The following is a 14,266-nucleotide window of genomic DNA, read 5'->3' on the forward strand; positions in this document are numbered from 1 at the left end:
CAGCCTTTACCTTTACCTATTGAAATGCAATGTAGAATTCTAGGGGGAAGGGCTCTTAGAAGCTTAAGAGGATTAAGGGTCTCCTTCCTCACTCTCCCCTTTGAGAATCTCACCTACAGCATTAGTGAAAGTTCTTACTCTCATTCTCATTTTCCTGATCCTCTATTTTAGCTATTAACTTAGTAGGGCTGTTCCATCGCCCTGTTACAAGTTTAACTTCAAAAGTTGTATGCATAGGGGGTTCTGATGGATGGTAGCAGATATCAGATTGTCCATTCCCTGGGCTACACACCTTATACTGACTACCATTATATAAACAGGTCTCCTTCTGTGTCCCTGCACATTCGTAATAACTGCAGAACAAAAGAATGGCAGTAACTTTCCGTCCTACCTCAGTAACCTGGTGCACACACTGAGAGCATTCTCCAAAATCAGTTAACGTCCCTACTGTATAAGTCCAAATTCTAAGAAGAACAAGTCCCATGATGAGTTTCTTCATGCTTCAGCCATGCGTGGACCAGCCATCTTCCAGGGTGTGGCTGGAGCAAGGCTTGTTGTTCTCAAGGTGACTCTGTAGTCGCTGTCTGCTTTCTTAGAGGGAGTACATCTAATTTTGAATAACACTAAGGGAAGTGTCTGCACCCACTTTAATCCTGTTTCCTGACACATTTTCCCTAAGCTATTCTTAATAGCCCAGTCCATCTGGTCCACCTTTCCGGAACTCTGTGGTCGGTAGGCAGCATGCAGCTTCCAAGTGATACCCAATGCCATTGCAGTTTTCCAGACCAAATCAGCCACAAATGCTGGTCTGTTGTCTGAGCGGATGTGCAGTGGCAGTCCAAACCTAGGGATGAGATCTCAAAGAAGTATACAGATTACTTCATGGGCCTTTTCAGTCCTAATCAGGAAGGCCTCTACCCACCCAGAGTATGTGCACACCAGGACCAACAAATACTTATGTCCTCTACAGTTGGGCATTTCAGTGAAATCTACCTGGAGATCTTCAAATGGAGCTGCTCCATAAGCTTGAAGGCCAGGGGGAATAATTGGACCCTGCTTCGCACTACGATGTCGACACATAACGTATCGCTGTGCCACAGTTTTGGTCAGGGCCGATAAGTGTGAGATGTAAAAATACCAGCCTAACAACTTCTTAAGTGACTCTTGGCCTAAATAAGTGGTTTTTTGTACAGCCTGTATGACCGCAGCCCCTAATAGCTGCAGCACCACTGCTCTTCCAACTGCGGCTGGATCCACAGTTATTTGCCCCCACTCTGCTTGGAGAAAGTTTTTTTCTCCTTAGAATAAGTGGGCACCAAGTTAGGTATCTGGGGAATTAGAGGGGATGTAACTGCAGCTCGGTAGGGAGTAGATGCCACCTTACGAGCTGCTGAATCAGCTCAGGAATTTCCCAGGTCTATGGAGGTGTGGGCCAGCTGATGTCCTTGGCAGTGCACAACTGCCACCCTCCAGGGTTTCCAAGCTGCTTCTAACAACTGCAAGATTTCATGCTGGTACTTTATTTCTTTTCCTCCTGAATTTAACAGTCCTTTTTCTTTGTACAGTGCCCCACGTACTTGAAGGGTTAGAAAGGCATACCAGGAATCAGTACAAATGTTCACAGCCTTATCTTCACTCAGTTCTAGGGCTCGGGTCAGAACAGTAAGTTGAGCCTTCTGAGCCGAAGTACCCCAAGGCAGTGGCTTGGCCTCGGTTACAGTGTCCAGTGTTACTACTGCATAGCCTGCACACCTTTCTCCTCGTGGATGAACAAAACTGCTTCCATCCACATACAACTCCCAGTCTACTCCAGTCCATGGCTGATTCTAAGATCAGTCCTGCTAGAATAACCTGAGTCCAAAACTTCAACACAATTGTGTTCAACCGGGCCTTCTGACACTGGGAGCAAAGTGGCAGGGTTTAAAGTATTGCAGACCTCAATAGTGATGTGGGGATTTTCACATAGCAGGCTCTAGTATTTGGTTAACCTAGCGTTTGTCAACCAATGATGCCCTTTGGTATTCATTAGAGTCACTACCGCGTGGGGTGCTTTGATATTTAAGTTCTGCCCCAGAGTTAGATTATCAGCCTCTTGTGCTAGCAGAGCAGTTGCTGCCAGGGCCCTTAAGCATGGGGCCATCCCTTCGAAACTCTGTCCAGCTGCTTGGATAGATAAGCTGCAGGCCTGGGCTGAGGTCCCACTGTTTGTGTTAGAACTCCAACTGCTATTTTTTCTCTTTCTGACCCATACAAAGTGAAGACCTTTGTTAAATCAGGTAACCCCGAAACTGGGCTGACAAAAGTTTCTCTTTCAGTTTCTGAAAGGCCTGCCGCTGCTGCGATCCCCATTCAAAGGATTCCTTGTCTCCCTGCTTAGTAACTTCATATAGGGGTTTGGCTAGTACTGCAAAGTTTAGAATCCACAACCTACAGAAACCGTGGCTCCCAGGAACTCTCTCACCTGCCTTCTAGTCTCGGCTCCTGGCAAATTGCAAATGACTTGTTTTCTCTCTGCTCCTAGGCTGCACTCTCCCTGCCAGATGGTGAACCCCAGATACTGCACTTGCTGTCAGCAAATCTGGGCTTTCTTTTTAGACACTTTATACCCATAGTCCTCCAGGTGCCGAAGTAAGTCATCCGTTCCTTTAGTGCACGCGACTGCTGTGGGGTGTCCCAATAAAAGGTTGTCAGCATATTGGAGCAACACGCAGCCTAAGTCCATAGCAGGAAATTTCTGGAGGTCATGAGCTAGTGCCTCCCTAAAGATGGCGGGAGAGTTCTTGAACCCCAGGGGTAGCCAGGTCCAGGTGTACTGGGTGGTTACACCTGTTTCTGGATTTTCCTATTGAAAAGCAAATAGTTTCTGACTCTCCAAGGCCACTCTAATTCTAAAGAAAGCATTCTTTAAGTCCAAGCAGGTGAACCAACTATCCTCTGCTGGCAATAATCCCAACAGCATGTACGGGTTGGGTACAGTTGGGTGCAAAGTCACTGTACCTGATTAACCAAATGCAAGAAAGTCCTGCACTGGCCTGTAGTCTTTGATCCCTGGTTTAGGAACAGGCAAGTGGCAGGTGTTCCATGGAGACTGGCAAGGAACTATAATTCCATAGTCCTTTAAGCATTTTAGATGGACCTGAATGCCTTCTAGGGCCTCTCGGGGAACTGGATACTGCTTTTGTCTACCCGGCTGAGCCCTGGGCTTGACCTCAGTGAGCACAGGGGACCTGGTTGATTTCCAGTCCTGGCGGATTGTCCTCTGCCCAGATCTTAGGCCATCGTCTTGCTACTGCAGGTTCTATCTCCTGGTCTGGTTCAGTTAAGAAGAGCCTCCAACCTTCTTCACGAGGAACCCTGAGGGCCATTATGGTTCCAGTTTTAGGCAATGCTAGCTGTAAAATGCCACTCTCGATGAAGGTGATGGTTGCCCGTAGCTTACTGAGCAGATCCCTTCCTAGCAGGGGCAAAGGGCAATCAGGCATGTATGAGAACTGGTGAATTACCTCATGACCCCCCACCTCACAAGTCTGAGGCAAACAAAGACTGTTTCTCTGACACCCCAGTATCTCCAACAATATCAGTTGTTTCCTTTGATAGGAGGGACACAGGGGTGGTTACCACCAAATATTCAGCACTTGTGTTGACAAGGAAGTCAGTGTCCTTGTCCCCCACTGTCATCCCTACCATGGGCTCTTTGGGGGCAATTGAGCCCAGTCCCCTTCAATCCAGTGGCCCTTCCATTAGACTGAACAGAGCTCCTTCACTTTTATCTGAAGCCTCGTGCTTAAGGTCTCCCTGTTTTCCTGTCGGCTGGGAGCACTTGTCCTTCCAGTGTCCCGCTTCCCTACAGTAAGCACAATGGTTATGCTGCAAGCGCAGCAACTAGACTGGGTAGGCTTCCAGAAGCCCCCATTCCCCGCCCTTCTGGGGGTGCTCCTCTAATAGTGGCAGCTATCAAGTCAGCGCTTTGTCGAGCTTGACGCTCATTTTCTCTACGGCTTACCGCGTCTCTGTTTACAAACACCTGGTTAGCTATTGCCAATTACTGTGAAGTATTCATGCTCACAAATCCTGCTGCTTCTGTAGCTTTCTCCTAATGTCTTCTGCACAATGACTGACTAATGCCATATTTACCATGCGTTGGTTTTCAGGCCTCTCAGGATCGAAAGGAGTACACATGCGATAGGCTTCACGCAGTCTTTCATAAAACTGTGCCGGGCTTTCCTCTTTCCCTTGAATGACCTCAGAGACTTTATTGATATTTGTAGCTTTCTGGGCTCCCTTTTTCAAGTCTTCCAGTAAGGCCTGTCTGTATCGGGTTAGGCTTTGCAGGCCCTTTGGGGTGTTTGGATCCCACTGGGGGTCAGTCCCTGGCAGCTGGGCCCTGACATACTCTTGGGGGTTCTGGTAACCTACTGGAACATGCTCCTCCAAACATTTGGAAGTGGCTTGAAGTTCTCTCCGCCTTTCATTGGTGTTAAAAAGATACATAAGCAGCTGGTGGCAGTCAGCCCAAGTAGGGTTATGTGTCTAGACAATAGTTTGCAGTAGGTCATGAGAGCTTGGGGCTTCTCTGTTAAGACGGGGTGTTATTTTTCCAGTTGATAAGATCAGCTGAGGTGAACCACAAGTATGTGAAAACATGTCTTTCCACCATCCACTCCCGTATACCTTTGCTCTCTTAAAGGCATCTGCACCCCTGCCTTGGGTTGCAGACGGGCTGCTAGAGGGGGAGTTCTTCCCGGGAGGTGAGTGGCTATGGGAGGAGTCCCTCTGGATTCTTTTTTTTCTTGGTGGTTTGGAGGTGTACAATTCTGGCGGGGGTGCTGAGGCTTCAGGCCCAGAGACAAGGAATCCTTCCTCCTGACAAGGGGGAGGGAGTATCATCAGCAAAAGCCCTTCTGCCGTTGGATCTGTCAGGACCTTAGGAGCCTGTGTCCCTCTGTGGGTGGGGCAGGGTTTTCCCCAGCTGCCTGCCCCTTTGCCATCGGTACAGTTGCTGCCTATTCTCTCAGCCACTGTGGAGGGTTTAGAAGTAGCTATAGTCACAAGTCTATGTATGGAAATTGATCAGGGTGTCCTAGCTTGCATGTAACCTTATGCCATACTTTGGAGACAAGAGACCTGTCTAGGCTTCCCTCTGAGGGCCAATCCACCCCAAATGCTGGCCAGTCCACCTCACATAAGGTCCTCAGCTTTCCCGGTGTCATAGTCACTCCATAATCCCCACTAATTCCCTTCTTGAAATTTTTCAGCATAGCCCCTGAGGAGTAGGCTTGCTATGCGTGTGACCCATGTTTCGCACAGAAAACAGTACTCACAGGCAGTAGAGTTTTACTCCACCCTTAGTTTTTCCCTCCCTGTACTGCGTGGCACACTCTTTCACTTTCCCTTCAGGCGGGTAGACCATCTCCCTCTCGGGAGTGCTTGCGACGCTGCTTGACATTGGAGAATTCGTTAATCCCCCTGCAATACCTGGACTGTGAGGCCACCTCCTTCTAGCCATATGTGGATTGCTCCCAATCCCAGCTGGCCCCACAATACACTCTGAGCTAACAGACCTCTCTAATGGACCTGCCGTGCCCACATTTCATGGCTGGTGAGTCCAACTGGACCCCTCCAATCACTCACACAGTCATGCACCTTCCCCAGTTTTTCCCACCCTGCACCATGCAATACACTCTTTTTATTTTCGATTCAGGCCGGTAGGACCGTCTCCCTCCAGGGAGTGCTTTCAGATGCCACTTAGCATTGGAGAGTTCATTAATCCCCCTGCAATACCTAGATTGCGAGGGCACCTCCTTCTAGCTGTATGCAAATCTCCCCTAATCCCAGCCAGCCCCACAGGAGCTTGCAGCCCTCTCTAACGGACCTGCTGCTCCCACATTTCACGGCAGGTGAGTCCAGTAGGACCCCTCCAATCACTCACACAGTGGTACACCTCCCTTCACCCAAACTGAAACCAAAAGCAAGACTTCCAAGGTTAGTTGCAGAGAGAGAGAGAGCCAAGTTCAAGAGTGCCAAATCCGGCACACATGGGTGATGAGGCCACGTTTCCGCTTAAAGGAGGTGGGCAAGTTTCCCAGGACCGGTCCTACCATGTTTTTGTCATCCGGACACTTCAGGCACCCATTCCTTCTCGGTGTTCAGCCACTGGGTGGATCCACACGGTGGGGGCCTACCCTGCTTTTGCTCTGACGAGGCATTCCACCAGGGCCAATGCCTATCTGGGAGCGCTCTCAGAACTTGCGTCGCCCAAACGGGCTGGAGTCCCCACAGGGGTGCTCTGCAGGGCAAGACAAAACCACCTGGGAGGCTGTCCCGGCTGTCTGCCAACCAAAACTCATTTCCCAGTCAGGGAACCAAAAAGAAGCAGGGGCGGCCACAAACAAACCTCTGGAACACCGAACCCCCGTTCGGTGATTTATTGGGCCGGGAGCTGCGGCAGGTGAAAATACCTTAACAATCGAGCTCCTTGACAGAGAAAATCCTTGCCCTTTTAAAGCCTTACAATTCTAGAAATCACATGTGAAAGGATCTTGATCCATGAAGTAGGTGTAGGGTATGTGATTAGGTGGGCGTTTGATCGTGTTTAAGAAAAAACAAGGCGCCGGGCGCGGTGGCTCAAGCCTGTAATCCCAGCACTTTGGGAGGCCGAGGCGGGTGGATCACGAGGTCAAGAGATCGAGACCATCCTGGTCAACATGGTGAAACCCCGTCTCTACTAAAAATACAAAAAATTAGCTGGGCATGGTGGCGCGTGCCTGTAATCCCAGCTACTCAGGAGGCTGAGGCAGGAGAATTGCCTGAACCCAGGAGGTGGAGGTTGCGGTGAGCCGAGATCGTGCCATTGCACTCCAGCCTGGGTAACAAGAGCGAAACTCCGTCTCAAAAAAAAGAAAAAACAATGCCTTCTGGAAAGATTCCTCCATACCACGCCTGTGATCTACAGGAGTGTGATTAAGAGTGGCGCCCGCCCAGTCTGCCAGCCTTGACTTCTATTGAAATGCAGTGTAGAAGTCTAGGGGAAAGGAGTCTTCAAAGCTTGAGAGGATTAAGGGTCTCCTTCCTCAGCGTAGCCTCCCCCTTTATCAACATCTCCCCTAGAGCGGTGTTTATTCTAGTGGATGAACCTACACTGACACATCATTGTCACTCAAAGTCCGTAGTTCACAGTAGGGTTCACTGTTGGTGTACATTCTGTGGGTTTGGGCAAATGTATAATGACATGTATCCACCATTATAGTATCATACAGAGTATTTTCAGTGCCCTGCAAATCCCCTGTTTAACACTTAAATAAAAAAACCTCTGAGGGCCAATCCACCCCAAATGCTGGCCAGTCCACCTCACATAAGGTCCTCAGCTTTCCCGGTGTCATAGTCACTCCATAATCCCCACTAAATCCCTGTGTGAGTGATTGGAGGGGTCCTACTGGACTCACCTGCCATGAAATGTGGGAGCAGCAGGTCCGTTAGAGAGGGCTGCAAGCTCCTGTGGGGCTGGCTGGGATTAGGGGAGATTCGCATACAGCTAGAAGGAGGTGCCCTCCCAATCTAGGTATTGCAGGGGGATTAATGAACTCTCCAATTCTAAGTGGCATCTGAAAGCACTCCCTGGAGGGAGACGGGGGAGTCCCCTGTTCTCCACTTATTCATCCCTCCGTCTCCGCATTTCCACCCCCAACCCCTGGTGACCACTGATCTTTTTATCTCATAGTTTCAGAGTGTTTGTTTTTTCAGACAGACATAGAGCTCTCTTTCCCTTAGTTTCCATTCTCTTGTTTCTTTTTCTCCATCAATCATAAAAGGCTATGAGGTTTTTTTATTTAAGTGTTAAACACTATCCTACTTGTCAAGTTAAAATATAAGCTCCTGGCTGGGTGCAGTGGCTCATGCCTGTAATCTCAGCATTTTGGAAGGCTGTGGCAGGAGCATCACTAGAAGCCAGGAGTTCAAGGCTAGCCTGGGCAACATAGCAAGACCTCGTCCCTACACACAGACCACACAGACACACAGACACACACACACACACACACACACAAACTCTTGCCAGAATTAGAGCTGCAAGTTGTCCTCAGGTGCTTAGATCAGTCCTTCAATTAGATTCAGATTGAGATGCTTCTTCTTTGAAACAATGATTCCGCTTCTATCATGCCCAATAAGAAAAAAAATAAAAATTAAACAATATTGCCTGTAATCCCAGCTACCTGGAATGTGGAGGCACAAGAATTGCTTGAACCCGGCAAGCAGAGCTTGCAATGAGCTGAGATTGTGCCACTGCATTCCAACCTGGGCAAAAGAGCAAGACTCTATCACAAAAACAAAACAATATGATTTTTTCCTCTAAGTACTGCACAGGAAAATGTTAAGAAATAGGTCTACCAGGAAAGAAGGAAGTAAGAATGTTTGACTAGATCTTCTTGGAAAAAGTAATTATACTTTCCTGCTTGTCTTCCTAACAGTTCTCCAAAGCTTCGTACTTTGGCCAGAGGCCTGTCTCCTGCGTACCTGAGGTTTGGTGGCACCAAGACAGACTTTCTAATTTTTGATCCCAAGAAGGAATCAACCTTTGAAGAGAGAAGTTACTGGCAATCTCAAGTTAACCAGGGTGAAAATTGTTAAAGATTAACTCTATATTTTAATTAACGTGAGTTCGTCATGAGAATTCTTAGAGAAAAATGTTATTGCTCACACAACCACCGCACCCAGCCTCACGCCTAACAATTCATAAGAGATTCACTTCCTCTCCTCTTATCTGGCCTGTGGAGGAACCTGAACAAAAGGAGAAGGCAGGGCTGGGCGCAGTGGCTCATGCCTGTAATCCCAGCATTTTGGGAGGCCAAGGCGGGTGGATCACCTGAGGTCATGAGTTCGAGACCAGCCTGATCAACATGGAGAAACCCCCATCTCTACTAAAAATACAAAATTAGCCAGGCATGGTGGCTCATGCCTGTAATTCCAGCTACTCAGGAGGCTGAGGCAGGAGAATCTCTTAAATCCAGGAGGCAGAGGTTGCAGTGAGCCGAGCTGGCACTACTGCACTCCAGCCTGGGCAACAGAGCAAGACTCCATTTCAGTTAAAAAAAGAAAAAAAAGGAGGAGGCAGTGGGCAGGTTTCCTTATCATGATGTTTGTCATGTTCAGTGTGAGACCTCACAAAAAAAGATGTCCTGAATATAACTGAAAGCTCATTGTACTGCAAATATTAATAGAACAGTGATTGCAGCTGAAGGACAGAGCTGCTTAGAGGGAGCAAGTAGGTAGAATCGCATCAAACTAAAGAGAGTATTTCTAGCTGAAGACACGATGATAGATTGAAGGATATAGATTCTAAAAATAGAATGTGAGTGAAAGAGATCCATGATCACCTGGGTGAGTTTAAATATTTGGACTTCTAAATAAAATATAGATGCTGTTCACATACAGCATCTATATTTCATTTAGGAGTCCCTGAGCAAGTGCTCCCAGGCAGAACACTCATACCGAGTCTCCCAAGTCCAAAGGATGTATAAAATATAAATTTACTAGAATACATTATATACATGTTATTATAATTCAATGGTATATACAATATTTTCAGTACTTTTTTTCTTTTTAAATTATTAAAAATGGCGGCGGGGAAAAAGAAAAAAAAAGTGTTAAAAAATATAGATACGGTCTCTCTACATTGCCCAGGCTGGTCTCAAACAGACTCTAATGTTGGAGCTTACACACCTTCAGGGCCATTTTATACACGTTTTATTTTATACACGTTTTATTTTATACATGTTTTATTTTATAGAATGTGTATAAAATGGCCCTGGAGGTGTATAAGCTCCAACGTCAGGTTCTGATTTTAGCAAGCTTGTCAGGGGATTCTGATATTGAAAGTCTGTGGCCTTCTCCTGAGAAACCCGCCCTAGGGAGCCATGAAAATGTGTCCTGTCTTTCAGAAGTGCTATCAGACATCCAACGGAAGTTAAATCATTATCTTAATTACTAGGCTGGGTGCAGTGGCTCACACCTGTAATTTCAGCACTTTGAGAGGCTAAGGCAGGAGGATCACTTGAGCCCGGGGGTTTGAGACCAGCCTGTGCAGCATAGAGAGACCCTTTCTATATTTTTTTAATGATTTTTTTCTTTTTTTTAATATTTTTTCCCCTGCCCCTTTTTTAAATAATTTAAAAAGAAAAAAGTACTGAAAATATTGTATATACCATTGAATTATAATAACGTGTATATAATGTATATATTCATTATGTGGAATATTTGATTATTTCATATATTATATCTTTTCCTTCTGTTTATTTCCTCCAGTTAGGAAGTATTTAGAACAGTCCATCAGTAATTTGGGCTAAATTGATGGAACAGTAATTAGAGAAAATAGAAAAAAGACAGTTGGGTTCTCTTTAAATACCAGGTTGGAATTGTTTATAGGTTTCTTTTGTGTTTTAGGGGTTTTTTTTTTAGACAGAGGCCTACTCTGTTGCCCAGGCTGGAGTGCAGTGGCACAATCATACCTCACTGTGGCCTCAACCTCTTGGGCTCAAGCAATCTTCCCACCTCAGCCTCCTGAATAGCTGGGACCACAGGTGCACGCCACCACACCCAGCTATTTTTTAAATTTTTTGTAGAGACAGTCTTTCTACATTGTCCAGGCTGGTCTCAAACTCCTGCACTCAAGTGATCCTCCTGTCTTGGCCTCCCAAAATGTTGGGATTACAGGTATAGCCACCACACTTGCCTAGTTTCTGTTTAGACTTGGCCCTTTCCCACCAGTCATGTGTATCCAAAAGATCTCATAAGTTCAGACAGGAAACTGTCCTTTGCTCGTCAGTTTTCTTCATCCTGTGTCTAGGAGGATGGTGGGTGGGGGGAACTGGGGTTATCAGAGTTCCTCTGAAACATCCTCTGTGAGCCCAGGGACAGATGAGGCACCAGCTGCCAGCAAGTCAGTGTGCAGCTTTCCAGAAGGGAAGTTGTCAACCAGTCAGCCGGCCCTGGCAGGCAGCACCAAGTGACCCTACTGTCTTGTGATGAAGAAATGGTCTGCCTGACAGGATGGGGTGGATTTTTCTTTTCTTTTCTTTTCTTTTCTTTTTTTTTTTTTTTTTTGAGACAGGATCTGGCTCTGTCTCCCAGGCTGGAGAACAATGGGGGGATCTCAGCTCACTGCAGCCTCTGCCTCCCAGGCTCAAGTCATCCTCCCACCTCAGCCTCCTGAGTAGCTGGGACCACAGGCACATGCCACCACACCCGACTAATTTTTTGTATTTTTAGTAGAGACGGGGTTTTACTATGTTGTCCAGGCTGGTCTCAAACTCCAGAGCTCAAGCTATCCATCCGCCTCCACCTCCCAAAATGCTAGAATTACAGACATGAGCCCCTGTGCCTGGCCAGGGTGGATTTTTTCAGTGCACAAGTTGTGGTCCCAGAGCTTTGATGGTACCAAGTTCAAAGGGAGAAAAAGTCAATCGTTCCCACCCATCCTAGCTCCCATGATGGCAATAGGAAATCACCACACTGCAGATACAGGCCATGTAAAGCAAATTGCTGTGGATTTTGAAAGTGGACCTTAAGAGAACTGTACTGTTTTCTTCACTAGGGTTCTCTGGTTATTTCGAGCTTTTTTTTTTTTTGAGACAGAGTCTCACTTTGGTGCCCAGTGTCACTCAGGCTGGAGTGCAATGGTGCGATCTTAGCTCACTACAACCTCTGGGAGTGAGGACGTGATTCTCCTGCCTCAACCTCTCACAAGTAGCTGAGATTACAGGTGCCTGCCACTATGCCCAGCTAATTTTTTTGTATTTTTAGTAGAGGCGGGGTTTCACCATTTGGCCAGGCTGGTCTCAAACTCCTGACCTCAAGTGATTCACCCGTCTCAGCCTCCCAAAGTGCTAGGATTACAGGCATGAGCCACTACGCCTAACCAGTAATTTCAAACTTCTGAGGAGCCCTCTAAATTGTTAAATCCAATGTATCCGTGTTCAGTGTATGTTCAATATTTCTTAGGAAACCTGCCCTTGCTTGTTTTCTTTGTGGTGATTAATGAGGCAGCAAATCTGACATGTGTTACAGAATATATCTTTTCTCTGCTCTCCTATCTCATAACCAGAATTTAATTATCCTGCTTTAGTCACATAAATAGCTAACTAAATAAATATATGGAATTTCAGCCTGCTTAATATGAAAATAGATTCTCTAAATGATCTCTTCCCCTTGCAGATATTTGCAAATCTGGATCCATCCCTCCTGCTGTGGAGGAGAAGTTGCAGTTGGAATGGCCCTACCAGGAGCAATTGCTACTCAGAGAACACTACCAGAAAAAGTTCAAGAACAGCACCTACTCAAGTAAGAAATGAAAGGCACCCTAGAGGTACTCCAGCCCAGAGATATTTAGATAGACTGGACCCAGGCACCAATCTAGCAAATCCTACAGAAGTTGTATAAAGCTAAAAATACTGAAGCATTTCCCAAATGGGAAATCCTGAACTCAAAATTTGTTCGTTTTTTCTTCATCTGACATTGCCTAGCAGCCACAGAGTGAAAGATAAATCAGTCATTCATGATCTAACAGTGACCTTCACTGCTCTAAAACACTAGGGAGTCAGGGAAAATATGAATATATTCCTTATGTAAAATTAAAATACAGATACATAAAGGATAAAATGTGGACATCATTCATACCTTGCTGTCCATCCCCCTCCCAGAAATAACTCCCAGGATGCATTGGTTTAGAGCATTAGGCAGGGGGACCCTGAGTCACTCCAGACGGCCTTGGCTACCAAGCAGAATTCTTTTTGTTTCCTCTGAGGCTTTGCAGACATAGGGCTAGCTCAGCTAACCATTATTGTATTTCCAGTCACTAAAACAGTCTTCTAGTCTTCCAAGTAGGATGACATTGTCACATGGGGCTTTAAAGTAAGTGAGACAAGCAAACTTCTTTTTAACTATGAATTATATTTTTATCTGAAGATTGACATTTATACCCAACTGAGGGGTGATGTCCCCCCATGTCTCAGTTAGAGAAGTAACCTGCTCAGATACTCTAAAGCTCTTCTTTTGACTTTTGAAAATAAATTATCTTGAAGTTACTGTACTTTATCTGGGTTAGTTAACATTATTTAAAGTATTTTTTTAATTAATAAATTATGATTGTAAGATTTTACTATATACTACCTGGAGTTCCATGTATCAGATGGATTTCAAATTTATATACATTTTTATGTATATGGTACAGAAAAATATGTGATCCATAAGAAATCAGAAAATAGTTTATATGCTAATAGCTAATGTCCTCTAAACATTTTTTTTTTTTTTTTTGCATTTTGAGAGGGAGATCAACTCTGATACTTTAGTAAGTGTAATTAATTATTGAATGGGGATGGCATAAGGCAGGGCCATTTCAGATCCCATTAAAGGAATGACATGTACCAGAGAACCACAGAAGTAAGGTCATGTTTGTGATAAATCATTGTAGCTCTGCTGGGAGAAGACCCTGTGGTATTAGGTAATTAATGGATTTGCTCTTAAAACACATGTTCCAGAAGATATAGGTAAGTCTTGGAGGGGTCATATGTCATATTAAACATTATACCAGTTTATCTTAAATTTCTAAGAAAGTTTTGTGACTTCACATGATCTTTCTATTACCAAAATAGTAGGTTTCCATCTCCAGTATTTGGCTTTCATAGTTCCTACACCAGGGGAAATGCCTTCCTCTACTAACTGTGCAACTGGATTAGTTAGTGTGAGTCCAGCCACCCTGCTGGCAATGCTAAAATGTATAACGAATACAGAATTTTATTTGTATTTGAAACATTTGACTTCTGGCTTGAAATTTTCAGTTTTCATGGGCACATCATGGAAACATAGAAATCTACTGTGTTTAGTTTGGGCACCTGCTCATTGTAGTGACAGATGATATTTCAGAAGCCAATAGGAGATTCCACATGTTGTTCTGAACCTGTGGCTGAGGTTGGTAATGCCCTAGTGACATGGGGACATACCATAGAGGAAGAAGTAGCAAGAGCTTGCTGAGACAAGGACATGTTCGTTGCTTAGCTAGTGGCCTGCACCCTTAAATCAGGTGTCCCAGAAGATATAGGTAAGTTTTCTAACACAGGTGCTCTTGAATGGTGTGCTCCACTTAAGCAGAAGATGACAAAAACATTTGTCATGAGAATATGGACTCACATTTTAAACCTGTTTGAGCAGGGAAAGGAAGCAATGTTACAGATGTAATTCTGGGTGTGACAGCAGAAAGGATGACTCCCTTATTAAAGTA

General features: G+C 45.5%; 1 protein-coding gene across 1 annotated transcript in view; it reads left to right on the plus strand.

Annotated features, from left to right (window-relative positions):
• Positions 1–14,266, plus strand: part of HPSE (heparanase) — a 50,441-nt gene that overhangs the window by 12,599 nt on the left and 23,576 nt on the right. The window contains exons 2-3 of the mRNA XM_032239734.1: positions 8,463–8,608; positions 12,205–12,330. Of these exons, the coding sequence (XP_032095625.1) occupies positions 8,463–8,608; positions 12,205–12,330 (272 nt within the window). The remainder of the gene's footprint in view (positions 1–8,462; positions 8,609–12,204; positions 12,331–14,266) is intronic.

Source organism: Sapajus apella, unplaced genomic scaffold (genome assembly GCF_009761245.1).
Source record: "Sapajus apella isolate SASKATOON/1434 unplaced genomic scaffold, GSC_monkey_1.0 scaffold45, whole genome shotgun sequence".
Taxonomy (NCBI): Eukaryota; Metazoa; Chordata; class Mammalia; order Primates; family Cebidae; genus Sapajus; species Sapajus apella.